General features: G+C 38.7%; 1 protein-coding gene across 4 annotated transcripts in view; it reads right to left on the bottom strand.

Moving 5' to 3' along the window:
• DNAAF9 (dynein axonemal assembly factor 9) overlaps positions 1 to 17879 on the bottom strand; it is a 173135-nt gene that overhangs the window by 142328 nt on the left and 12928 nt on the right. For all 4 annotated transcript variants that reach the window (XM_070381296.1, XM_070381297.1, XM_070381298.1 and 1 more), the window contains one exon: positions 7960 to 8039. In XM_070381296.1, the coding sequence (XP_070237397.1) occupies positions 7960 to 8039 (80 nt within the window). The remainder of the gene's footprint in view (positions 1 to 7959; positions 8040 to 17879) is intronic.

Raw genomic sequence — 17879 nt, 5'->3', positions numbered from 1 at the left:
TGAAGCAGGTAATAGACAAAATAAGACTGGAGAATCTTATACTGTCAGAAAATACAGAAGTGCTAAACAGACTAAAACTTCGATGAGGATATATCAAAGGGAGGGACATAGGAGTCAACCAAAAAAGCTCCAAATGGTCAAGCTGATACAATTTGAAGTAGCAATGGAATATAACCTAAAGTATAAATGAAATAATACTAGATTTTAACTCAAAGTATAAAATAAATATTCATGAATTGATACTGATACAAACAAATGACTGAAATAAATGAGGGAGAAAAGACAAATATCCCATGAAGAAGAATTTCAAATAATTTATGTAATTACTATCCTCTGCTCAAGGCAATGGGGTATAAACCCTACTCCTTAGTGTGTAAGCTGCATAGTGACTTCCTCCCAGAGGACAGTATGGACGGAGGGGTGGGGAAAAAAATTTATAGTACAGAATGTCACAAATACTATCTCAGACAAATGATGAAAGTCAATATTCACTGAAAAGTCTTGTTGTTAATATGTACTCTCACTATCATGTGAAGAAAATGGCATGTTACTTCACTGATCTTCCACTCCAAAGTCCACAACTCCAGTCTAATTATGAGAAAAACAAAAGAAAAATCCTAATAGAGGGATTTTTCTAGTACTAGTACTTCATTATTACTCCTCAAAACTGTCATTAAGGTCATCAAAAACAAGGAAAGTCTGAGAAACTGTTATGGTCAAAAGAAGCCTAAGAAGACAACTAAATTTCACATGGGATCCTAGAACAGAAAAAGGACATTAGGTAAAATTTAAGGAAATGTGAAGCAACTGTGGACTTCAGATAATAATAATATATTAATACTCATTAATTGGGCTTCTCTGGGCTCAGCTGGTAAAGAATCCACCTGCAATGCAGCAGACTTGGGTTTGATCCCTGGGTTGGGAAGATCTCCTGGAGGAGGGCATGACAACCCACTCCAGTATTCTTACTTGGAGAATCCCATGTACAGAGGAGCCTGATGGGCTACAGTGCATACGGGCACAGAGTCGGACACAATTGAAGCAACACAGCATGGACACACAATAGGGGAAACTGGATGAAGGGCACATGGGAACGCTGTACTACTCTCTTTGCAATTTTTCTGTAAACCTAAAAATTGTAAAAAAATCTAAAATTGGGCTAAAAAATTATTTTTTTTAAATGGAACTCTCAAGAACTGCTGGTAAAAATATAATACAGTAGAACCACTCTGTATGCAAATGTTACAGTAGTTTTATTTGTAGGTCCTAACTGGTATGTACATACAATAAAATAATAATTACCAATAAAAAGAGACATATTCATGATAGATGCTACTGTAAGGATGAATCTCAAAATAATTATCCTAAGTGAAAGAAGTCAGACAAAAAAATATATACTGTATGATTCGATTTATATAAAACTCTGAGAAATGCAAACTAATGTATAATGACAGGAAGCATATTAGTAATTGCCTAAGAGTGGAGAAGAGACAGAATGGAGACCCTACAAAAGGACACAAGGGAACCTAGAGTTAGTAATAGCTACGTACATTATCTTGACTGTAGTGGTACTCTCACATGTATACACATACGTCACCCCTTAACCGAAGTAAAGTTCAATGCTGTAAAGAAATATACTGCATAGGAACCTGGAATGTTAGGTCTATGAATCAAGATAAATTGAACGTGGTCAAGCAAGATGGCAAGAATGAACATGAATCACTGAACTAAAACGGAAGGGAATGGATGACCAGTGTACCTATTACTGTAGGAAAGAATCTCTTAGAAGAAATGGAGTAGCCCTTATAGTCAATAAAAGAGTCCAAAATGCAGTAATTAGGTGCCATCTCAAAAACAAAAGAATGATCTAAGTTCGTTTTCAAGGCAGACCATTAAACATCACAGTAATCCAAGCCTATGTCCCAACTACTAAAGCCAAAGAAGCTGAAGGAGAACGGTTCTCTGAGATCCATAAGACCTTATACAAACTAACATCAAAAATAAGATATACTTTTCATCACAGGATTGGAATGCAAAAGGAGGAAATCAAGAGATACGTGGAGTAACAGGCAAGCTTGGCCTTGGGATACAAAATGAAGCAGGGCAAAGGCTAACAGTTTTGTCAAGAGAACACGTCATAGCAAACACCCTCTGCCAATGACACAGGAGACAACTCTACACATGGAGAACACCAGATGGTCAACACTGAAATCAGACTGATTATATTCTTTGCAGCTGAAGATGGAGAAGCCCTATACAGTCAGCAAAAATAAGACCTGGACCTGACTGTGGCTCAGATTAAGAACTCTTTATTGCAAAGTTCAGCTTAAACTGAAGGAAAGTAGGGAAAATCACTAGATCATTCAGGTAGGACCTAAATCAAATCCCTTATGATCATGCAGTGGAAGTGATGAAATAGACTCAAGAGAATCTATTCCTTATATATTATATTATATATTATGTAATCTATTCCTTATATATTATTATAGAACCTGACAGACACAGTACCTTAAGAACTATAAACGAGGTTTGTAACACTGTACAGGAGGCAGTAACCAAAACCATCCCAATGCAAGAAGGCAAAGTGGTCGCCTGAGGAGGCTTTACAAACAACAGAGAAAAAGAAGAGAAGCATAAGGCAAGGGAGAAAGGGAAAGATACACCCAACTGAACACAGAATTCCGAGACTAGCAGGGAGAGATAAGAAAGCCTTCTTAAGTGAACAATGCAAAGAAATTGAGGAAATCTAGAAAGGGAAAGATTAGAGATCTCTTCAAGAAAACGAGATGTCAAGGTAACATTTCATGTGAGGATGAGCATGGTAAGAGACAGAAACACTAAAAACCTAACAGAAGCAGAAGAAATTAAGAAGAGGTGGCAAGAATACAAAGAAGAATTACACAAAAAAGATCTTAATAACCTGGATAACCATGATGGTGTGGTCAGTTACCTAGGGACAGACATTCTGAAATGTGAAGTCAAGTGGGCCTTCAGTTCCGTTCAGTCACTCAGTCATGTCCGACTCTGTGACCCCATGGACTGCAGCATGCCAGGTTTCCCTGCCCGTCACCAACTCCCAAGCTTACTCAAACTCATGTCCATTGAGTTGGTGATGCCATTCAACCATCACATCCTCTGTCGTCCCCTTCTCCTTCTGTCTTCAATCTTCCCCAGTATCAGGGTCTTTTCCAGTGAGTCAGTTCTTCCCATCAGGTGGCCAAAGTATTGGGAGTTTCAGCTTCAGCATCAGTTCTTTCAATGAATATTCAGGACTGATTTCCTTTAGGATGGACTGGTTGGATCTCCTTGCAGTCCAAGGGACTCTCAAGAGTCTTCTCCAGCACCACAGTTCAAAAGCATCAACTCTTCGGTGCTCAACTTTCTGTATAGTCCAACTCTCACATCCATACATGACTACTAGAAAAACTACAGGTTTGACTAGATGGACCATTTTGGGGAAAGTAATGTCTCTGCTTTTTAGTATGGCTGGTCATAGCTTTTCTTCCAAGGAGCAAGCATCTTTGTGTGTGTATGTGTAATAAAGTTTTATTAAAGTATAAAAGAGAAAGCTTCTGACATAGACATCAGAAGGGGGCAGAAAGAGTGCCCCCCTGCTAGTCTTTAGCTGGATGTTACAGAGCTACCAGCAGGCTGCTAATTACAGAAAGGGAATGTGTCAAAACCCACAGCCTGGAACCAAGCCCCTCACCCACAACATGCATTTTGAGATAACTCTGGCACAAGGTGAGTCATCCCAGGCCGTAAAATGATTGCCATGAATCTTGAAGAAAGGCAGGTTTCCAAGTAAATATATAGTTTCACTAACATAGATTAGGAGAACAATGTATGAGTAAAACAGTGGTTTGTTCTGAGTCTTAAGCAGAACCAACTTGAAGAAAGAGTCTAGGGTAAATACATAGTTCATTAACATAGCTTAAGAAAAACATTTCTATAAGAAAAACACATAGGTTAGCTCAAGAAAAGTTAAGTTCAGGTGGAACCAGGTGTCATCTTGGCAACACAGACTTTTAAGAGAAACTTCCTTTTAAATTTGTGTAGAGAAGGGAAAAAAATCTGACACTTGTAGTTTGTTTCCTCCTGCCACTTAAGAGAGAGATAAAAAACGTCTGACACTTGCAGCCAATTTCCTCCGTTTGGAGACCCCTAGCCTTCCTGCCTGTTAACCTCTCATTCCCCCCTTTTCTTTTAGGAGAATTATGTTTCCTAGGGAAAGGGGGGCATCGTTCTCATTCAGTATTGCTTCCAAGCGGATAAGGGGCATTGTGCCTAAATTGGTGAGGCAACATATGCTCCTAACCCTCATATAGAGGGTCTCTGATTCAGGGGGCCCAAGTAATAGTTGGAGGGAGGACCTAAATCAAATCCCTTATGATTGTACACCGGAAGTGACAAATAAATTCAAGGGATTAGATCTGTCAGACAGAGTGCCTGAAGAACTATGGACAGAGGTTCATGACACTGTACAGGAGGCAGGGATCAAGACCATCCCCAAGTGGGCCTTGGGAAACATTACTACAAACAAAGCTAGTAGAGGTGATGGAATTCCAGCTGAACTATAGCAAATCCTAAAAGATGATGCTCTTAAAGTGCTGCACTCAATATGCCAACAAATTTGGAAAACTCAGCCATGGCCACATGATTGGAAAAGGCCAGTTTTCATTTCAATGCCAAAGAAGGGCAATGCCAAAAAATGTTCAAACTACCATACAATTGCACTTATTTCACATGCTATCAAGGTAATGCTCAAAATCCCTCAAGTTAGGCGTCAGCAGTATGTGAACAGAGAACTTTCAGATGTACATGCTGAACTCAAAAAAGCAGAAGAACCAGAGATCAAATTGCCAACATTTGTTGGATCATAGAGAAAGCAAGGGAATTCCAGAAAAACATCTACTTCTGCTTTGTTGAGTATGCTAAAGCCTTTGACTGTGTAGATCACAACAAACTGTGGAAATTCTTCAAGAGATAGGAATACCAGACCACCTTACCTGTCTCCTGAGAAATCTGTATACAGCTCAAGAAGCAAAAGTTAGAACTGTACATGGAACAATGGACTGGATCAAAATTGGGAAAGGAGTACGAAAAGGCTGCATATTGTCACTTGGCTTATTTAATGTATATGTGGAGTACATCATATGAAATGCCAGACTGGATGAATCACAAGCTAGAATCAAGATTGATTCATACAGAGCAACAAAGGAGACACAGATGTAAAGAACAGACTTCTAGATTCAGTGGGAGAAGGAGAGGATGGGATGATTTGAGAGGATAGCACTGAAACATGTACATTACTGTATGCAGAATGGATGACCAGTGCAAGTTCCATGCATGAAGCAGGGCAACCAGGGCTGGTGCTCTGTGACAACCTGGGGGGAGGGGGTGGGGAGGAAGGTGGTGGAGAGGGGGCTGGGGAGGAAGATGGTGGCGGGGGCGTTCAGGACGGGGGGACACATGTATGTCTATGGCCAATTCATGTTGATGTATAGCAAAAGTCACCACAATATTGTAAAGTAATTATCCTCCAATTAAAATAAATAAGTAAATAAAAAAGATTGCTGGGAGAAATATCAACAACCTCAGATATACAGATGATACCACTCTAACAGCAGAAAGCAAAAAGGAGCCTCTTGATGAGGGTGAAAGGGGAGAGTGAAAAAGCTGACTTGAAACTCAGCATTTCAAAAAACTAAAATCATAGTATCCAGTCCCATCACTTCATGGTAAACAGAAGGGGGAAAAGTGGAAACAGTGACAAATTTTATTTTCTTGGGATCCAAAATCACTGTGGACAGCGATTCTAGCTATGAAATTAAAAGATGGTTGCTCCTTGGAAGAAAAGCTATGGCCAATCTAGACAGTGTATTAAAAAGCAGAGACATCACTTTGTCAACAAAGGTCTGTATAGTCAAAGCTACGGTTTTTCCAGTAGTCATGTAGGGATGTGAGAGTTGGACCATAAAGAAAGCTGAGCACCAAAGAATTGATGCTTTTGAATTGTGGTGCTGAAGAAGACTCTTGAGAGTCCCCTGGACTGCAAGAAGATCAAGCCAGTCAATTCTAAAGGAAATCAACCATGAATATTCATTAGAAGGACTAATGTTAAAGCTGCAGCTCCAATACTTGGGGCACCTGATGCGAAGAGCCGACTCACTGGAAAAAACCCTAATGCTGGAAAAGACTGAGGGCAGGAAACGTGGGTGATAGAGGATGAGATGGCTGGATAGCATCACACTGATTCAATGGACATGAATTTGAGCAAACTCTGGGAGATAGCAGACAGGGAAGCCTGCCCAGCTGCAGTTCACGGGGTCACAAAGAGTCAGAAATGACTTAGCGACTAAACAGCAACAACATACATATGTCAAAACTTATCACATTGTACCCTTTAAATATATGCAGTTTACTATACATGAATTAATACCACCATAAAACTGTTTTTTTTACAAAGGTTAGCAGAAAATCAGTGAAAACATTTCCTATATCATAAGAACTAAATGGCAAATGCCAAAGTGGAGGGAGTCAGAGTTGCTAGGAAGGATACTGCAGGGGTTAGAAGGCTAAATTAAACCAACCAACTGATCACGAGATGCTATGATAACTCTAATTACCCCCCAAAGTAGAATTCACTAAACTCCTGAAGTTGTTTAAAAACATACAAGTGCCTCATTGACTTCTGGCTTCACAGCTCTTTGTCCTAGAGGTTTATTAACTTTTTACCTTAAACTTCACATACCCACCTTCAAACATCAATTTCTGCAAGACTTGTGTTTTCATTTTACATATATATATATATATATATATATATATATATATGTGTATCTGGTCTCATGGTATTCTTTTTAGGTTGACCCTTTTTTCAATCCTTTAGTATTTGTATTCAAGTTGCCCACGTGATCGATTTTATGCTGCCTATTTTTACTAGGTTGAGCCTTAACTAACAGGAATAATAGCATAAGTACAGTAACAAATAGGTGGTTTTATTCAAAAGTAACTTCATGGCAGAGAGAGCCCCCACCCCCTTTATTGGCTGCAGCTGGAAAGAGAATCCAGTGATTGTTGTTTCAGCATTTGAAACCAATGACTGGAATTCTAGGCCCACTGTAAACTATGTCTCTTGAGTAAGTGAGTGATGGAGTCAAAATTCAAACCCAAAACCTGCTTGGCTCCAGAGTGCGTATTTCAAACTCCAGTGTGCACTCTGCACACTGACTCTCATAAGTTTAAATGAAAGTGCTAGTAAGTGAAAAAATAAAATTATGCATAGACTATCTGAAGGACAAAAAAGAAAGTGGTTCACTTCTGGTGGGAAGGAAATTAGAAGGCTGACAGACAAACAACCTGATCCAAGCAAGTTTTATGACTCAATACTGTGAATGTAAATGAAAATGAAATAAAGAAGGAGACTGATCTGACATAGAAAAATCTCCAAGATACACTTATCAAGTGAAAATTTTTTCAGTTAGGTTAGCAACAATATACATAAAATGTTCCCTTTTGTGTTAAAAAAATACAGTTGATGTTATCTCTTGGGGAGTGGAACTGGTATCTGGGATGATTAGAAAACTTCATTACTGTGTACTGTCTTAATTTTTCTTTCATAGTAAAAGAAAGTGATAAGGAATAAACACCCAATTCTGTCACTCTATGGCCCTAGGCAAGTCTGTTTTGTCCCCCAGAGTCTCAATTTCGCCCCCTTACAAGGATCACTGTGAGGAGAAATAACATAAACAAACTGCCTACTCTGTGGTACAGGCTCCCTATTTCACTGATACGTCAGTGGACTTCATTAAAACAGCAACAGATTTAAGGGGAACAAGGGCTGGGAGAAGAATACTAACTCACAGCTTGTCTCACAGTGATGACACTATTATTAATATCTTCCTGTGAACAGAAGCAAGTTGCCCCAGCCCTGAGTCCCAGCTTGTGAAAAACACTGACCTAGGATGCAGAGGATCCCGTCGGGTCGAGACTTGCTGCTCTGGGTCAAGATGCGCTGAACCTGGCGGAGTCGACTGCAGCTGCAATAAGAAAAGAAATCAGCTCCCTGAGTGCCAGCACATGAAGGCATGAGAAAGAAAATGACAGCAAGTGATGGAAACTGTTCTCTGTCTGACTTTGACGTCAGAATCATAAAAATAAATTACGTATTCTTTTTTCTAATATTTTGTGGAAGAGATTATGCAGAATTGGTCTGTAGACTAAGTCTGAACTGCTGATTATAAACTGTATGGTCAGTGGCTCTCTCATTCAACAAAGAATGGAACCAAAGGCCCTGTCATAATCAATGCTAGACAGGACTAGAACCCAGCAGATGACCAGAAGAACCTCCAATGTCTTAATTTTGAATATTATCAAAGAAGAGTTTCTACACTAATTTGTCCTAACTGTGGTCCTTATTGATCTGTTAAAAACAAAAAACAAGCAGATAAAAATCAAACTAAGGACCAGTGAGTGTCATCACAACTACCCCCATAAGTGTGTCAGTACATGGTATTTCTTGCTGTATCATCCTGCCAACTACGCCAACTGTCTTGCTGTTCACACTGTTCACTGAACCCAGGGTAGGCAAGGGGTGCGTGGGCAAGCTGGAAGAAGACTCAAGGAGCTGTAGGAACTGCAGTCGTGTCTAATTCTCTCTGGGCTGGCATAGCAGCCGTACGGCAGCCATGCTGCATTCTCTCTTGGTTGACCCAGTGGATGCAGCCATAACACAGCCTCAAGGGCTTATCAAGTGGAAATTATACAGGTTTACAAAATTAAAATGGACCAAGTGAGTACACTGTGATGTGTGTGCACAGTGCTGTAAATCATCTCAGCTGTTACATAACCATATATTTACAAAAGGTGGGGGTGAGACAGCCTGACCACTGCCATCTTGGCTAATTCGATCTTTCTCTACAGAACTGCTCCATTTCTGTGCAAATCTCTGATTCCACTGATGTTAGAGACATACTCTTCCTTCCAAACAAAGCATAAGGAGAGGTACTTCCGGACACTGATATCACCTCTAAGGACCCCATGCTTTCCGTATCAATCCCTTCTCCCTCCCAGATTCCGAGAGTGGTTCACTTTCCTGCTTGAGACTGATCCTTCCATAGGGTCTGTCCATATCACCTTCTGGTCCAAGATCTGTCTCCACTATTCACCCCTTAAGGCTCTTGTATTAATTTTCCCCCCTACAGTCAACATATTCCCAATCGTTGTTGTTTGGTCACCCAGTCGTGTCTGACTCTTTACAACCCATGGATGCAGCACACCAGGCCTCCCTGTCCCTCACCATCTCCTAGAGTTTGCCCAAGTTTATGTTCATTGCTTCAGTGATGCCATCCAGCCATCTCATCCTCTGACTCTCTCTTCTCCTTCTGCCCTCAATCTTTTCCAGCATCAGGGACTTTTCCAGTGAGTCAGCTGTCCACATCAGGTGACTAAAATACTGGAGCTTCAGCATCAGTCCTTCCAGTGAGTATTCAGGGTTGATTTCCCTTAAGATTGACTGGTTTGATCTCCTTGCTGTCCAAGGGAGATAAAACAAGACGATTGCTTCTTGGCAGGAAAGCTATGACAAACCTAGACAGTGTGTTGAAAAGCACTGGAAGAGTATGTCTCTAACAGCAGTGGAATCAGAGATTTGCACAGAAATGGAGCAATTCTGTAGAAAAGTGAATTAGCCAAGATGGCGGTGGCCAGGCTGTCTCACCCCCACCTTTTGTAAATATATGGTTACGTAACAGCTGAGAGGATTTACAGTTTGTCTCAGGAGTCTTCTCCAGCACCACAGTTTGAAGGCATCAATGCCTTGGTGCTCTCCCTTCTTTACGATCCAGCTCTCACAACCGTACATGACCACTGGGAAGACCACAACCTTGACCATACAGACCTTGGTCAGCAGAGTAATGTCTCTGCTTTTCAACACACTGTCTAGGTTTGTCATAGCTTTCCTGCCAAGAAGCAATTGTCTTCTGATTTCATGGTTGTAGTCACCATCCACAATGATTTTAGAGCCCAAGAAGAAATCTGTCACGACTACCATCTTTTCCCCTTCTATTTGTCATGAAGAAATGGGGCCGGATACCATAATCTTAGTTTTTTTAATACTTAGTTTTAAGCTGGCTCTTTCACTATCCTCATTCACCCCATCAAGAGGCTCTTTAGTTCCTCTTCGCTACCTAGAAGCCCCACCACATCCTCATTATCTAAGATTCTCCATAAACCTACTACAATAACTGTTCCATCCATAACAGTCAGACTCCATCCTCACTCCTCTGTTCTAGTACACTTGTCCTATACTCATCCAAGCAATAGTATTTCCAGCTAAATAACACCATTTCCATGTCTTGAATTCCCTTTTCCCCCTGTTCTTTCTGACGTTCCCACACACCAAGTCCATGACTTAGTGGTCCTTATCACTACCTTCCCTCAAGACGGTCACCATCTTCTACCTAATACCAAAACCAGACAAAGACAGCACCAAAAATATAGAAACATACAAATAAATATCTACCATGAATATAGATACAGAAATCCTCAATAAAATATTAGTAAATGTAAGTCAACAACATATAAAAAGAATTACACACTACGGCCAAGAGGGATGAAAGTCTGGAAATCAATAAATATAATCCCTAATCTAACAGGCTAAAGAAGAAAAAAAAAAATCATATGACCACATAATTGATGCAGAAAAATCTGAAAAAATTAACACCAATTCATAATTTAAAAAACTTAGAAAACTACAAATAGATGAGTTTCCTCAACTTGATAAAATCAATTTTGGTTTTGATACCAAAAAAAACAAACAAAAAAACCCTCCAAAGCAAATTCTGGGATATACTTAATGGTAAAAAAAAAAGAAAAGAAAAAAAACACGGAACAAGAAAAGGATCTATGCTCTCATTAACCCATTCAACATAATACTGGAAGTTCAAGCCAATGCAATCAGGCAAAAAAAGGAAATAAAAGGTATACAGATAGAAAAGGAAGATATTAAATTATTTGCATAGATGACACAATGGCCTATATAGGGAATCTCACAGAATCTATAAAAAAATCTTAGAATAAGTGAGTTCAACAAAGTCATAATATCAACATATAAAAACCAACTGTATACATGAACACAGAAATTAAAAATATAGTATCATTTAAATATAAACTGAACAAAACATGAACAGTACTTACATGCTAAAAAATACAAAACATTGATAAAGGAAACCGAAAAAGATCTAAGTAAGTGGAGACATTCAACATAATATATATGTCAATTCTTCTCAAATTGATTTATAGGTTTAACACAATTCCTATTAAAATCCTAGCAAGATTTTTTTACAGACATAGACAAGATCACTCTAAAACTTAGAGGGAAAAATAAAGGAACATTCAAGGACAGTGAGAACTGTTTAGAAAATGAATAAAGTGGGAGGAATCACTATGTCTGATCTTAAGACATATTATATAGCTAAAGTAATCACGACTGTGGTTCTGGCTAAAAGACAGATACATAGACCAATGGAATGGAACAGGAACAACAGAAATAGACCCAAAAATATAGCCAAGTAATATTTGAGACAGCATGGAAAGTAACCCAAGAGAGGAAAAATAGTCTCTTCAATAAATGGCGTTGGAACAACTGGATATCCATAGACAAAAACATGAACCTTAACCAAAACCTTATAACTGGCACAAAAATTAACTCAAAAGAGATCACGGATTTAAAGATTTATATATAAAATCTTTAAAAGAAGAGAAGAAAATATTCAGGATATAGGATTCAATGAAATTCTTAGACTTGACACCAAAAGTATGATCCATTAAAAATTGATACATTAGACTTCACCAAAATTTTAAACTTCTGCTTTGTGAAAGACTATTGAGAGAATGAAAAGGCAAACTACAAAATGGGAGAAAATATTTGCAAATCACTTATTTGAAAAAGCACAATACAAAAAAACTCAAAACTCAACAGCAAAAAAAACACTCCAATTAGAAAATAGGTCAAGGTATAAAGAAAATTTTCTCAAAGTGGATAGAGAAATGTCACATAAACACATGAAAACAGATTCAACATCATTATCCATTGTTGTTGTTGTTGTTCAGTAGTTAAGTCGTGTCTGACCATTTGCAACCCCATGGACTACAGCACCTCAGGCTTCCCTGTCCTTCACTATCTCCCAGAGTTTGCTCTAATTCATGTCCATTGAGTTGATGATACTATTTAACCATCTCATCCGCTGCTGCCCCCTTCTTTTTCCTTCAGTCTTTCAGGGTCTTTTCTAATGAGTTGGCTCTTTGCATCAGGTGGCCAAAATATTGGAGCTTCAGCTTTGGCATCAGTCCTTATGAATATTCATAGTTGATTCCCTTTAGGATTGACTGGTTTGATCTCCTTGCTGTCCAAGAGACTCTTAAGGGTCTTCCCCGGCACCACAATTCAAAAACATCAGTTCCTGGGCACTCAGCCTTCTTTATGCTCCAACTCTCACAACCGTACATGACTACTGGAAAAACCACAGCTTTGACTATATGTACCTTTGTTGACAATGTGATGTCTCTGCTTTTTAATGTCATCTAGGTTTATCATAACTTTCCTTCCAAGCAGCAAGAGTCTTTTAATTTCATGGCTGCAGTTACTGTCAGAAGTGATCTCTGGAGCCCAAGAAAATAAAATCTGTCATTGCCTCCACTTTTTCTCTATTTGCCATGAAGTCTATGGCTATATCACCCTGAACGCACCTGATTTCACCTATTTGCCATGAAGTGATGGGACCTGATGCCATGATTTTAGTTTTTTTAAAAAATGTTGAGTTTCAAGCCAGCCTTTTCACTCTCCTCTTTCACACCCATCAAGAGGTTCTTTAGTTCCTCTTCACTTTCTGCCATTAGAATTGTATTATCTGCATATCTGAGGTTGTTGATATTTCTCCCAGCAATCTTGATTCCAGCTTGTCATTCATCCAGTTCAACATTTCACTTGATGTGCTCTGCACAGAAGTTAAATAAACAGGGTGACAATATACAGCATTGTCATACTCCTTTCCTAATTTTGAACCAGTCAGCTGTTCCATGTTAGGTTCTGATTGTTGCTTTTTGACCCACAAACAAGTTTCTCAGGAGACAGGTAAGGTGGTCTGGCATTCTTATTTCTTGAAGAATGTTCCACAGTTTGTTGTGATCCACACAGTCAAAGGCTTTAGCATACTCAATAAAGCAGAAGTAGATGTTTTTCTGGAATTCCCTTGCTTCCTCTGTGGTCCAATGAATGTTGGCAATTTGATCTCATAGATTAGAGAAATGCAAATTAAAACCACAGTGAGACACTACTATACATCTACTACTAAAATAACAAACAGTGATGATATCAAATGCTGGTGATGATTCAGAGAAACTGAATCACTTGCAGATTTCTGAAGTAAATTAAAGAAGACATCAATAACAGAAATACATTCATATTCCTACATTGGAACTTAATATATAATATTATATGTTTAATGCCAGACTCCTCTGTCCAGGGGATTATCCAGGCAAGAATACTGGAGTGGGTTGCTATCCCTTTTTCAGGGGATCTTCCCAACCTAGGGATTGAATCCATGTCTCTCATGTCTCCTGCACAGGCAGGCAGGCTTCTTACCACTAGTGCCACCTGATAAACTGTGGTCTATACATACAATGGAGTATCATTCAATCTTAAAAAGGACAGAAATTCTGACACATGATAATACATGAAATAAGCCGTAAGGACCTTACAGTAAGTGAAATAAGCCAGTCCCGAAAGGACAAATATTGTATGATTCCACTTTTATGAGGTACTTACAACAGACAAATTTACAAAGACAGAAAGTAGAATGGTGGTTGCCAGGGGACGAGGGGATGAGGTGGAGGAAGGAGTGGGGAGTTATTGTTTAACAGGTACCAGAGTTTCAGTTCTGCAAGATGAAGAGTTCTGTGGATGGATACTGGTGAATGTAGCACAATAAGGTAAAAATCCTTAATGCCACTAAACTGTACACTTAGAACAGTTTAGATGGTAAATTTTATGTATATTCTGCCATAGTTTAAAAAATTTTAAGTTTAAAGAAGCCAATGTCATGTAAAACAGAAAAAACAGAGAGGGAGAACTCTTGTAATAAAGAATAGTAAGTCAGTGCAACTTATTAACCTTAATTTGATTTAAACAAAACCAACCAACCAACCCACCCAAGGGAAACATCTATAAGACATCTGACAAAAATTTGAGTATGCCTCTATTACATATTAATAGAATATTATCTATTATCCAGGGCATATTCAAATTTACTATCAATTTTCTTAGCTGAGATAATATTATGGTGGTTACATAGTAGAACGTCCTTTTTCAGTGAAGTGCCATGATGTCTACAAAGTGCCATGATGTCTACTACTATGTCAACATAAAGAGTTTAACAAAAAAGAATGAAAAGAAAAGAAAAACTAAAGACAATGCACACAGGCAAAGAGTCAAAACTGGTAAATCTAAGTGATGGGTATATTCTTGTACTATTCTTTCATTTTTTCTGTATTGTTTGAACATCTTCATAATAAAAATCTGGGGCTAGACATAAGGCGGAAAGGCAATGGCACCCCACTCCAGTACTCTTGCCTGGAAAATCCCATGGACGGAGGAGCCTGGTAGGCTGCAATCCATGGGGTCGCTAAGAGTCGGACACGACTGAGCGACTTCACTTTCACTTTTCACTTTCATGCATTGGAGAAGGAAATGGCAACCCACTCCAGTGTTCTTGCCTGGAGAATCCCAGGGACGGGGGAGCCTGGTGGGCTGATGTCTATGGGGTCGCACAGAGTCGGACATGACTGAAGTGACTTAGCAGCAGAGATAAGGGGGAACATGTGGAGTAACTCAGGGTTTTGGAAGCAGCAGAATTTAAACTGCAACATGATTAAGATTAAAGTAAGAAAACTCTATCCCTGGGAAATGGTTGCCTATCCATCCCCACTTTCTCATGTTTAATATAAGATTCATCTTGCAATCATTCTCTGCACTAGAAAGATTTCGTTAAGTTGGTCCTTTGGTCCATTTCCCAATCCTGGCTGACTACCAAGTTACCAAGAGCTCGAGTTTTCAAGCTCAGAACCAGCCAGTGCCAAAAAGCTTTAACAGGTCATGTGACCAGGAAAAGCCAGTTCCCCAACTACTGCTATGGGAAGCCAAGACAGGAGCAAAAGAGGGGTTTTTTGGCCAAAGCAAGTAGAAGCAAATAAAATGTAGGAAGATCTTTCTCTTCCCAGAGTAAAACATTAATAACATTTTCTTGTAAAATGGCTAGATCTAAATTTAGTTCTTTTTTTCCTTTGAACGTTTTCTTGCTTCCCAATTTTTGACTAGAACATAGCCTATCACTGAACCATTAAACTTTTCATTTACTGAAATATTTATCTATTTAAAAATCACCTATTAAGTATAAAGAAAACCAAAATATTCATATTCCAAGCACTCAGAATTAACCTACATTAGTGCTTTTTTCAGTTATGTGAAGTATTAATTTATTATCCTTTTTTATTTAAAAATCAGAACACTACATACGAAACTTAAGTCTTCACTATTCCCCACCCTCAGAGGTGACCATTATGAGTTTTCTTTGTATCCATCCAGTCTTTTTTCCCTTTTTTTTTCAGTAGAAACTTTCAGTTCAGTTCAGTCGCTCAAAAACACACACCAAACCCAGCACTAGCACCGCCCTGTAGCTTTCAGGTCTACCTGAACAAAAGCTAGCACATCCCGAGTAGAAGGCCTGTGGTCACCTGCAACGCTACAAAGTTCCTCCTTTAGAGTATCTGCAGAGGGTCAAAAGCAGACTAAACAACGACAGTGAACGCTCAGCACAGCCAGAAATACAGTTTTTATCAAATAAGCTGCTTGAATACTATACTTCTCACTTTCGTTGGATTCAGCCTCAAAATCTAGACATGACAGGTGATACGGCAAAAACAAGACCTAGACAGAAGCAGTCTGCCCAGATCACAAGGCTGAGTAAAGATTAACAGCATCAGAACCTGAGTGACCAAATATCCTGGCTCTGAACTTTACTTTCTGATGTACCTCACTGATTTCCTGACAACAAAGTTAGCCTCAGACACAGTATTTCTGAATTCTTAACAATCACCTCCGTTCTCCCCACTGTCCATTTTATACTTATTAGTTAGTTCACTGCTCATTGCTGTTATAACAATTACTATATACATAGCTAAGTATATTTTGTTTGTGTTTTATTATCATGGTTCCCTGGAAATGGGAGAAATTTTGCAATTTTTATTTTTGTCTGTTTTTCTTCATAATTTATGCTTTTTGATTTTTAAAATCAAACTATTAAAACATGAATATATTCTCCTTATATGCTTTGTGGTTTGGATGTTTTACAAAGTGAATTCTCATACCAATCTGAATCACTTCATCCTATAAAACTGCTGTGAACAATCTGATATAATATAGTTAATACATAGTTTGGGTGAGTTTTTTGGGGAGAGAGTTGTTTTTCATTTCACTGTTTTTACATAAAATCAAAATAATGAGATATGTAACTGCTCTGCAACGTGCTTTTTTTTTTACTTAACATTGTACCTCAAGATCTTTCCAAGATAGTAAATACAACACAACCTCATTTTTAACACTGTTGTACTATATCCTTTTGCTTTTACTTAACAAGACACTATGATTGAACATTCATGATTTTTATTATTTTTGCAAACAGCAAACAATGTTTCAATGAACAACCTTATAAAGCCATCTTTGGCACAAGTCTAAAAAAAAAGCTGGCTTAAAACTCAAAACTCAGAAAACTACAATCATGGCATCAGATCTCATCACTTCGTGGCAAATAGATGGGGCAAAAGGAGAAACAGTGACAGATTTTATTTTCTTGGGCTCCAAAATCACTGCAGACTGTGACTGCAGCCATAGAATTAAAAGATGCTTGCTCCTTGAAAGAAAAGCTACGACAAACCTAGACAGTGTATTAAAAAGCAGATACATCACTCTGCTGACAAAGGGCTGTATAGTCAAAGCTATGGTTTTTCCAGCAGTCATGTACCGATGTGAGAGTTGAACCATAAAGAAGACTGAGCACCAAAGAACCGATGCTTTTGAACTGTGGTGCTGGAGAAGACTCTAGAGAGTCCCTTGGACTGCAAGGAGATCAAATCAGTCAATTCTAAAGGAAATCAACCCTGAATATTCATTGGAAAGACTGATGCTGAAGCCAAAGCTCCAATACTCTGGCCACCTGATGCAAAGAGTCGACTCACTGGAAAAGACCCTGACACTGGTAAAGACTGAGGGCAGGAGGAGAAGGAGAAGGAGGATGAGATGGTTGGATGGCATCATCAACACAGTGGACATGAGTTTGAGTAAACTCCAGGAGATAGTGAAGGACAGGGAAGCCTTGCGTGCTGCAGTCCATAGGGTGGAAAACAGTCGGACAAGACTTACCTACTGAACACAAATAGCAACAAATTTTCTGCAAGGCAGAGACTAGCATTGCCAGGTTAAGAGGTATCTGCATTTAAAAATTTGAGAAATTTTGCTAAATTGTTTTCTTAAAACATTCATCTACAATATACCAGAATACCTGTTTCCCCATAACTTCTAAACCATGTATTACCACTCTTGAACTATTAATGTAATAGTCAGAAGTCTCCTTGTCAGACAGTTGTCCCTTGGTATCCATGAAGGATTGATTCCAGGAACCCCTCAGATAGTAAATCTGCAGATGTTCAAGTCCCTTACATAAAATGGCATAGTATTTACATTATAACCTATGCACATTATCTGGTACATTTTTTAATAATTTTTCTTATTTGCTAATTTTTGGCTATGCTAGGTCTCCACTGCTGCA

The sequence above is a fragment of the Bos mutus genome, chromosome 13, assembly GCF_027580195.1.
Source record: "Bos mutus isolate GX-2022 chromosome 13, NWIPB_WYAK_1.1, whole genome shotgun sequence".
NCBI classification, from domain to species: domain Eukaryota; kingdom Metazoa; phylum Chordata; class Mammalia; order Artiodactyla; family Bovidae; genus Bos; species Bos mutus.
This window is presented reverse-complemented; position numbering and strand designations above follow the sequence as displayed.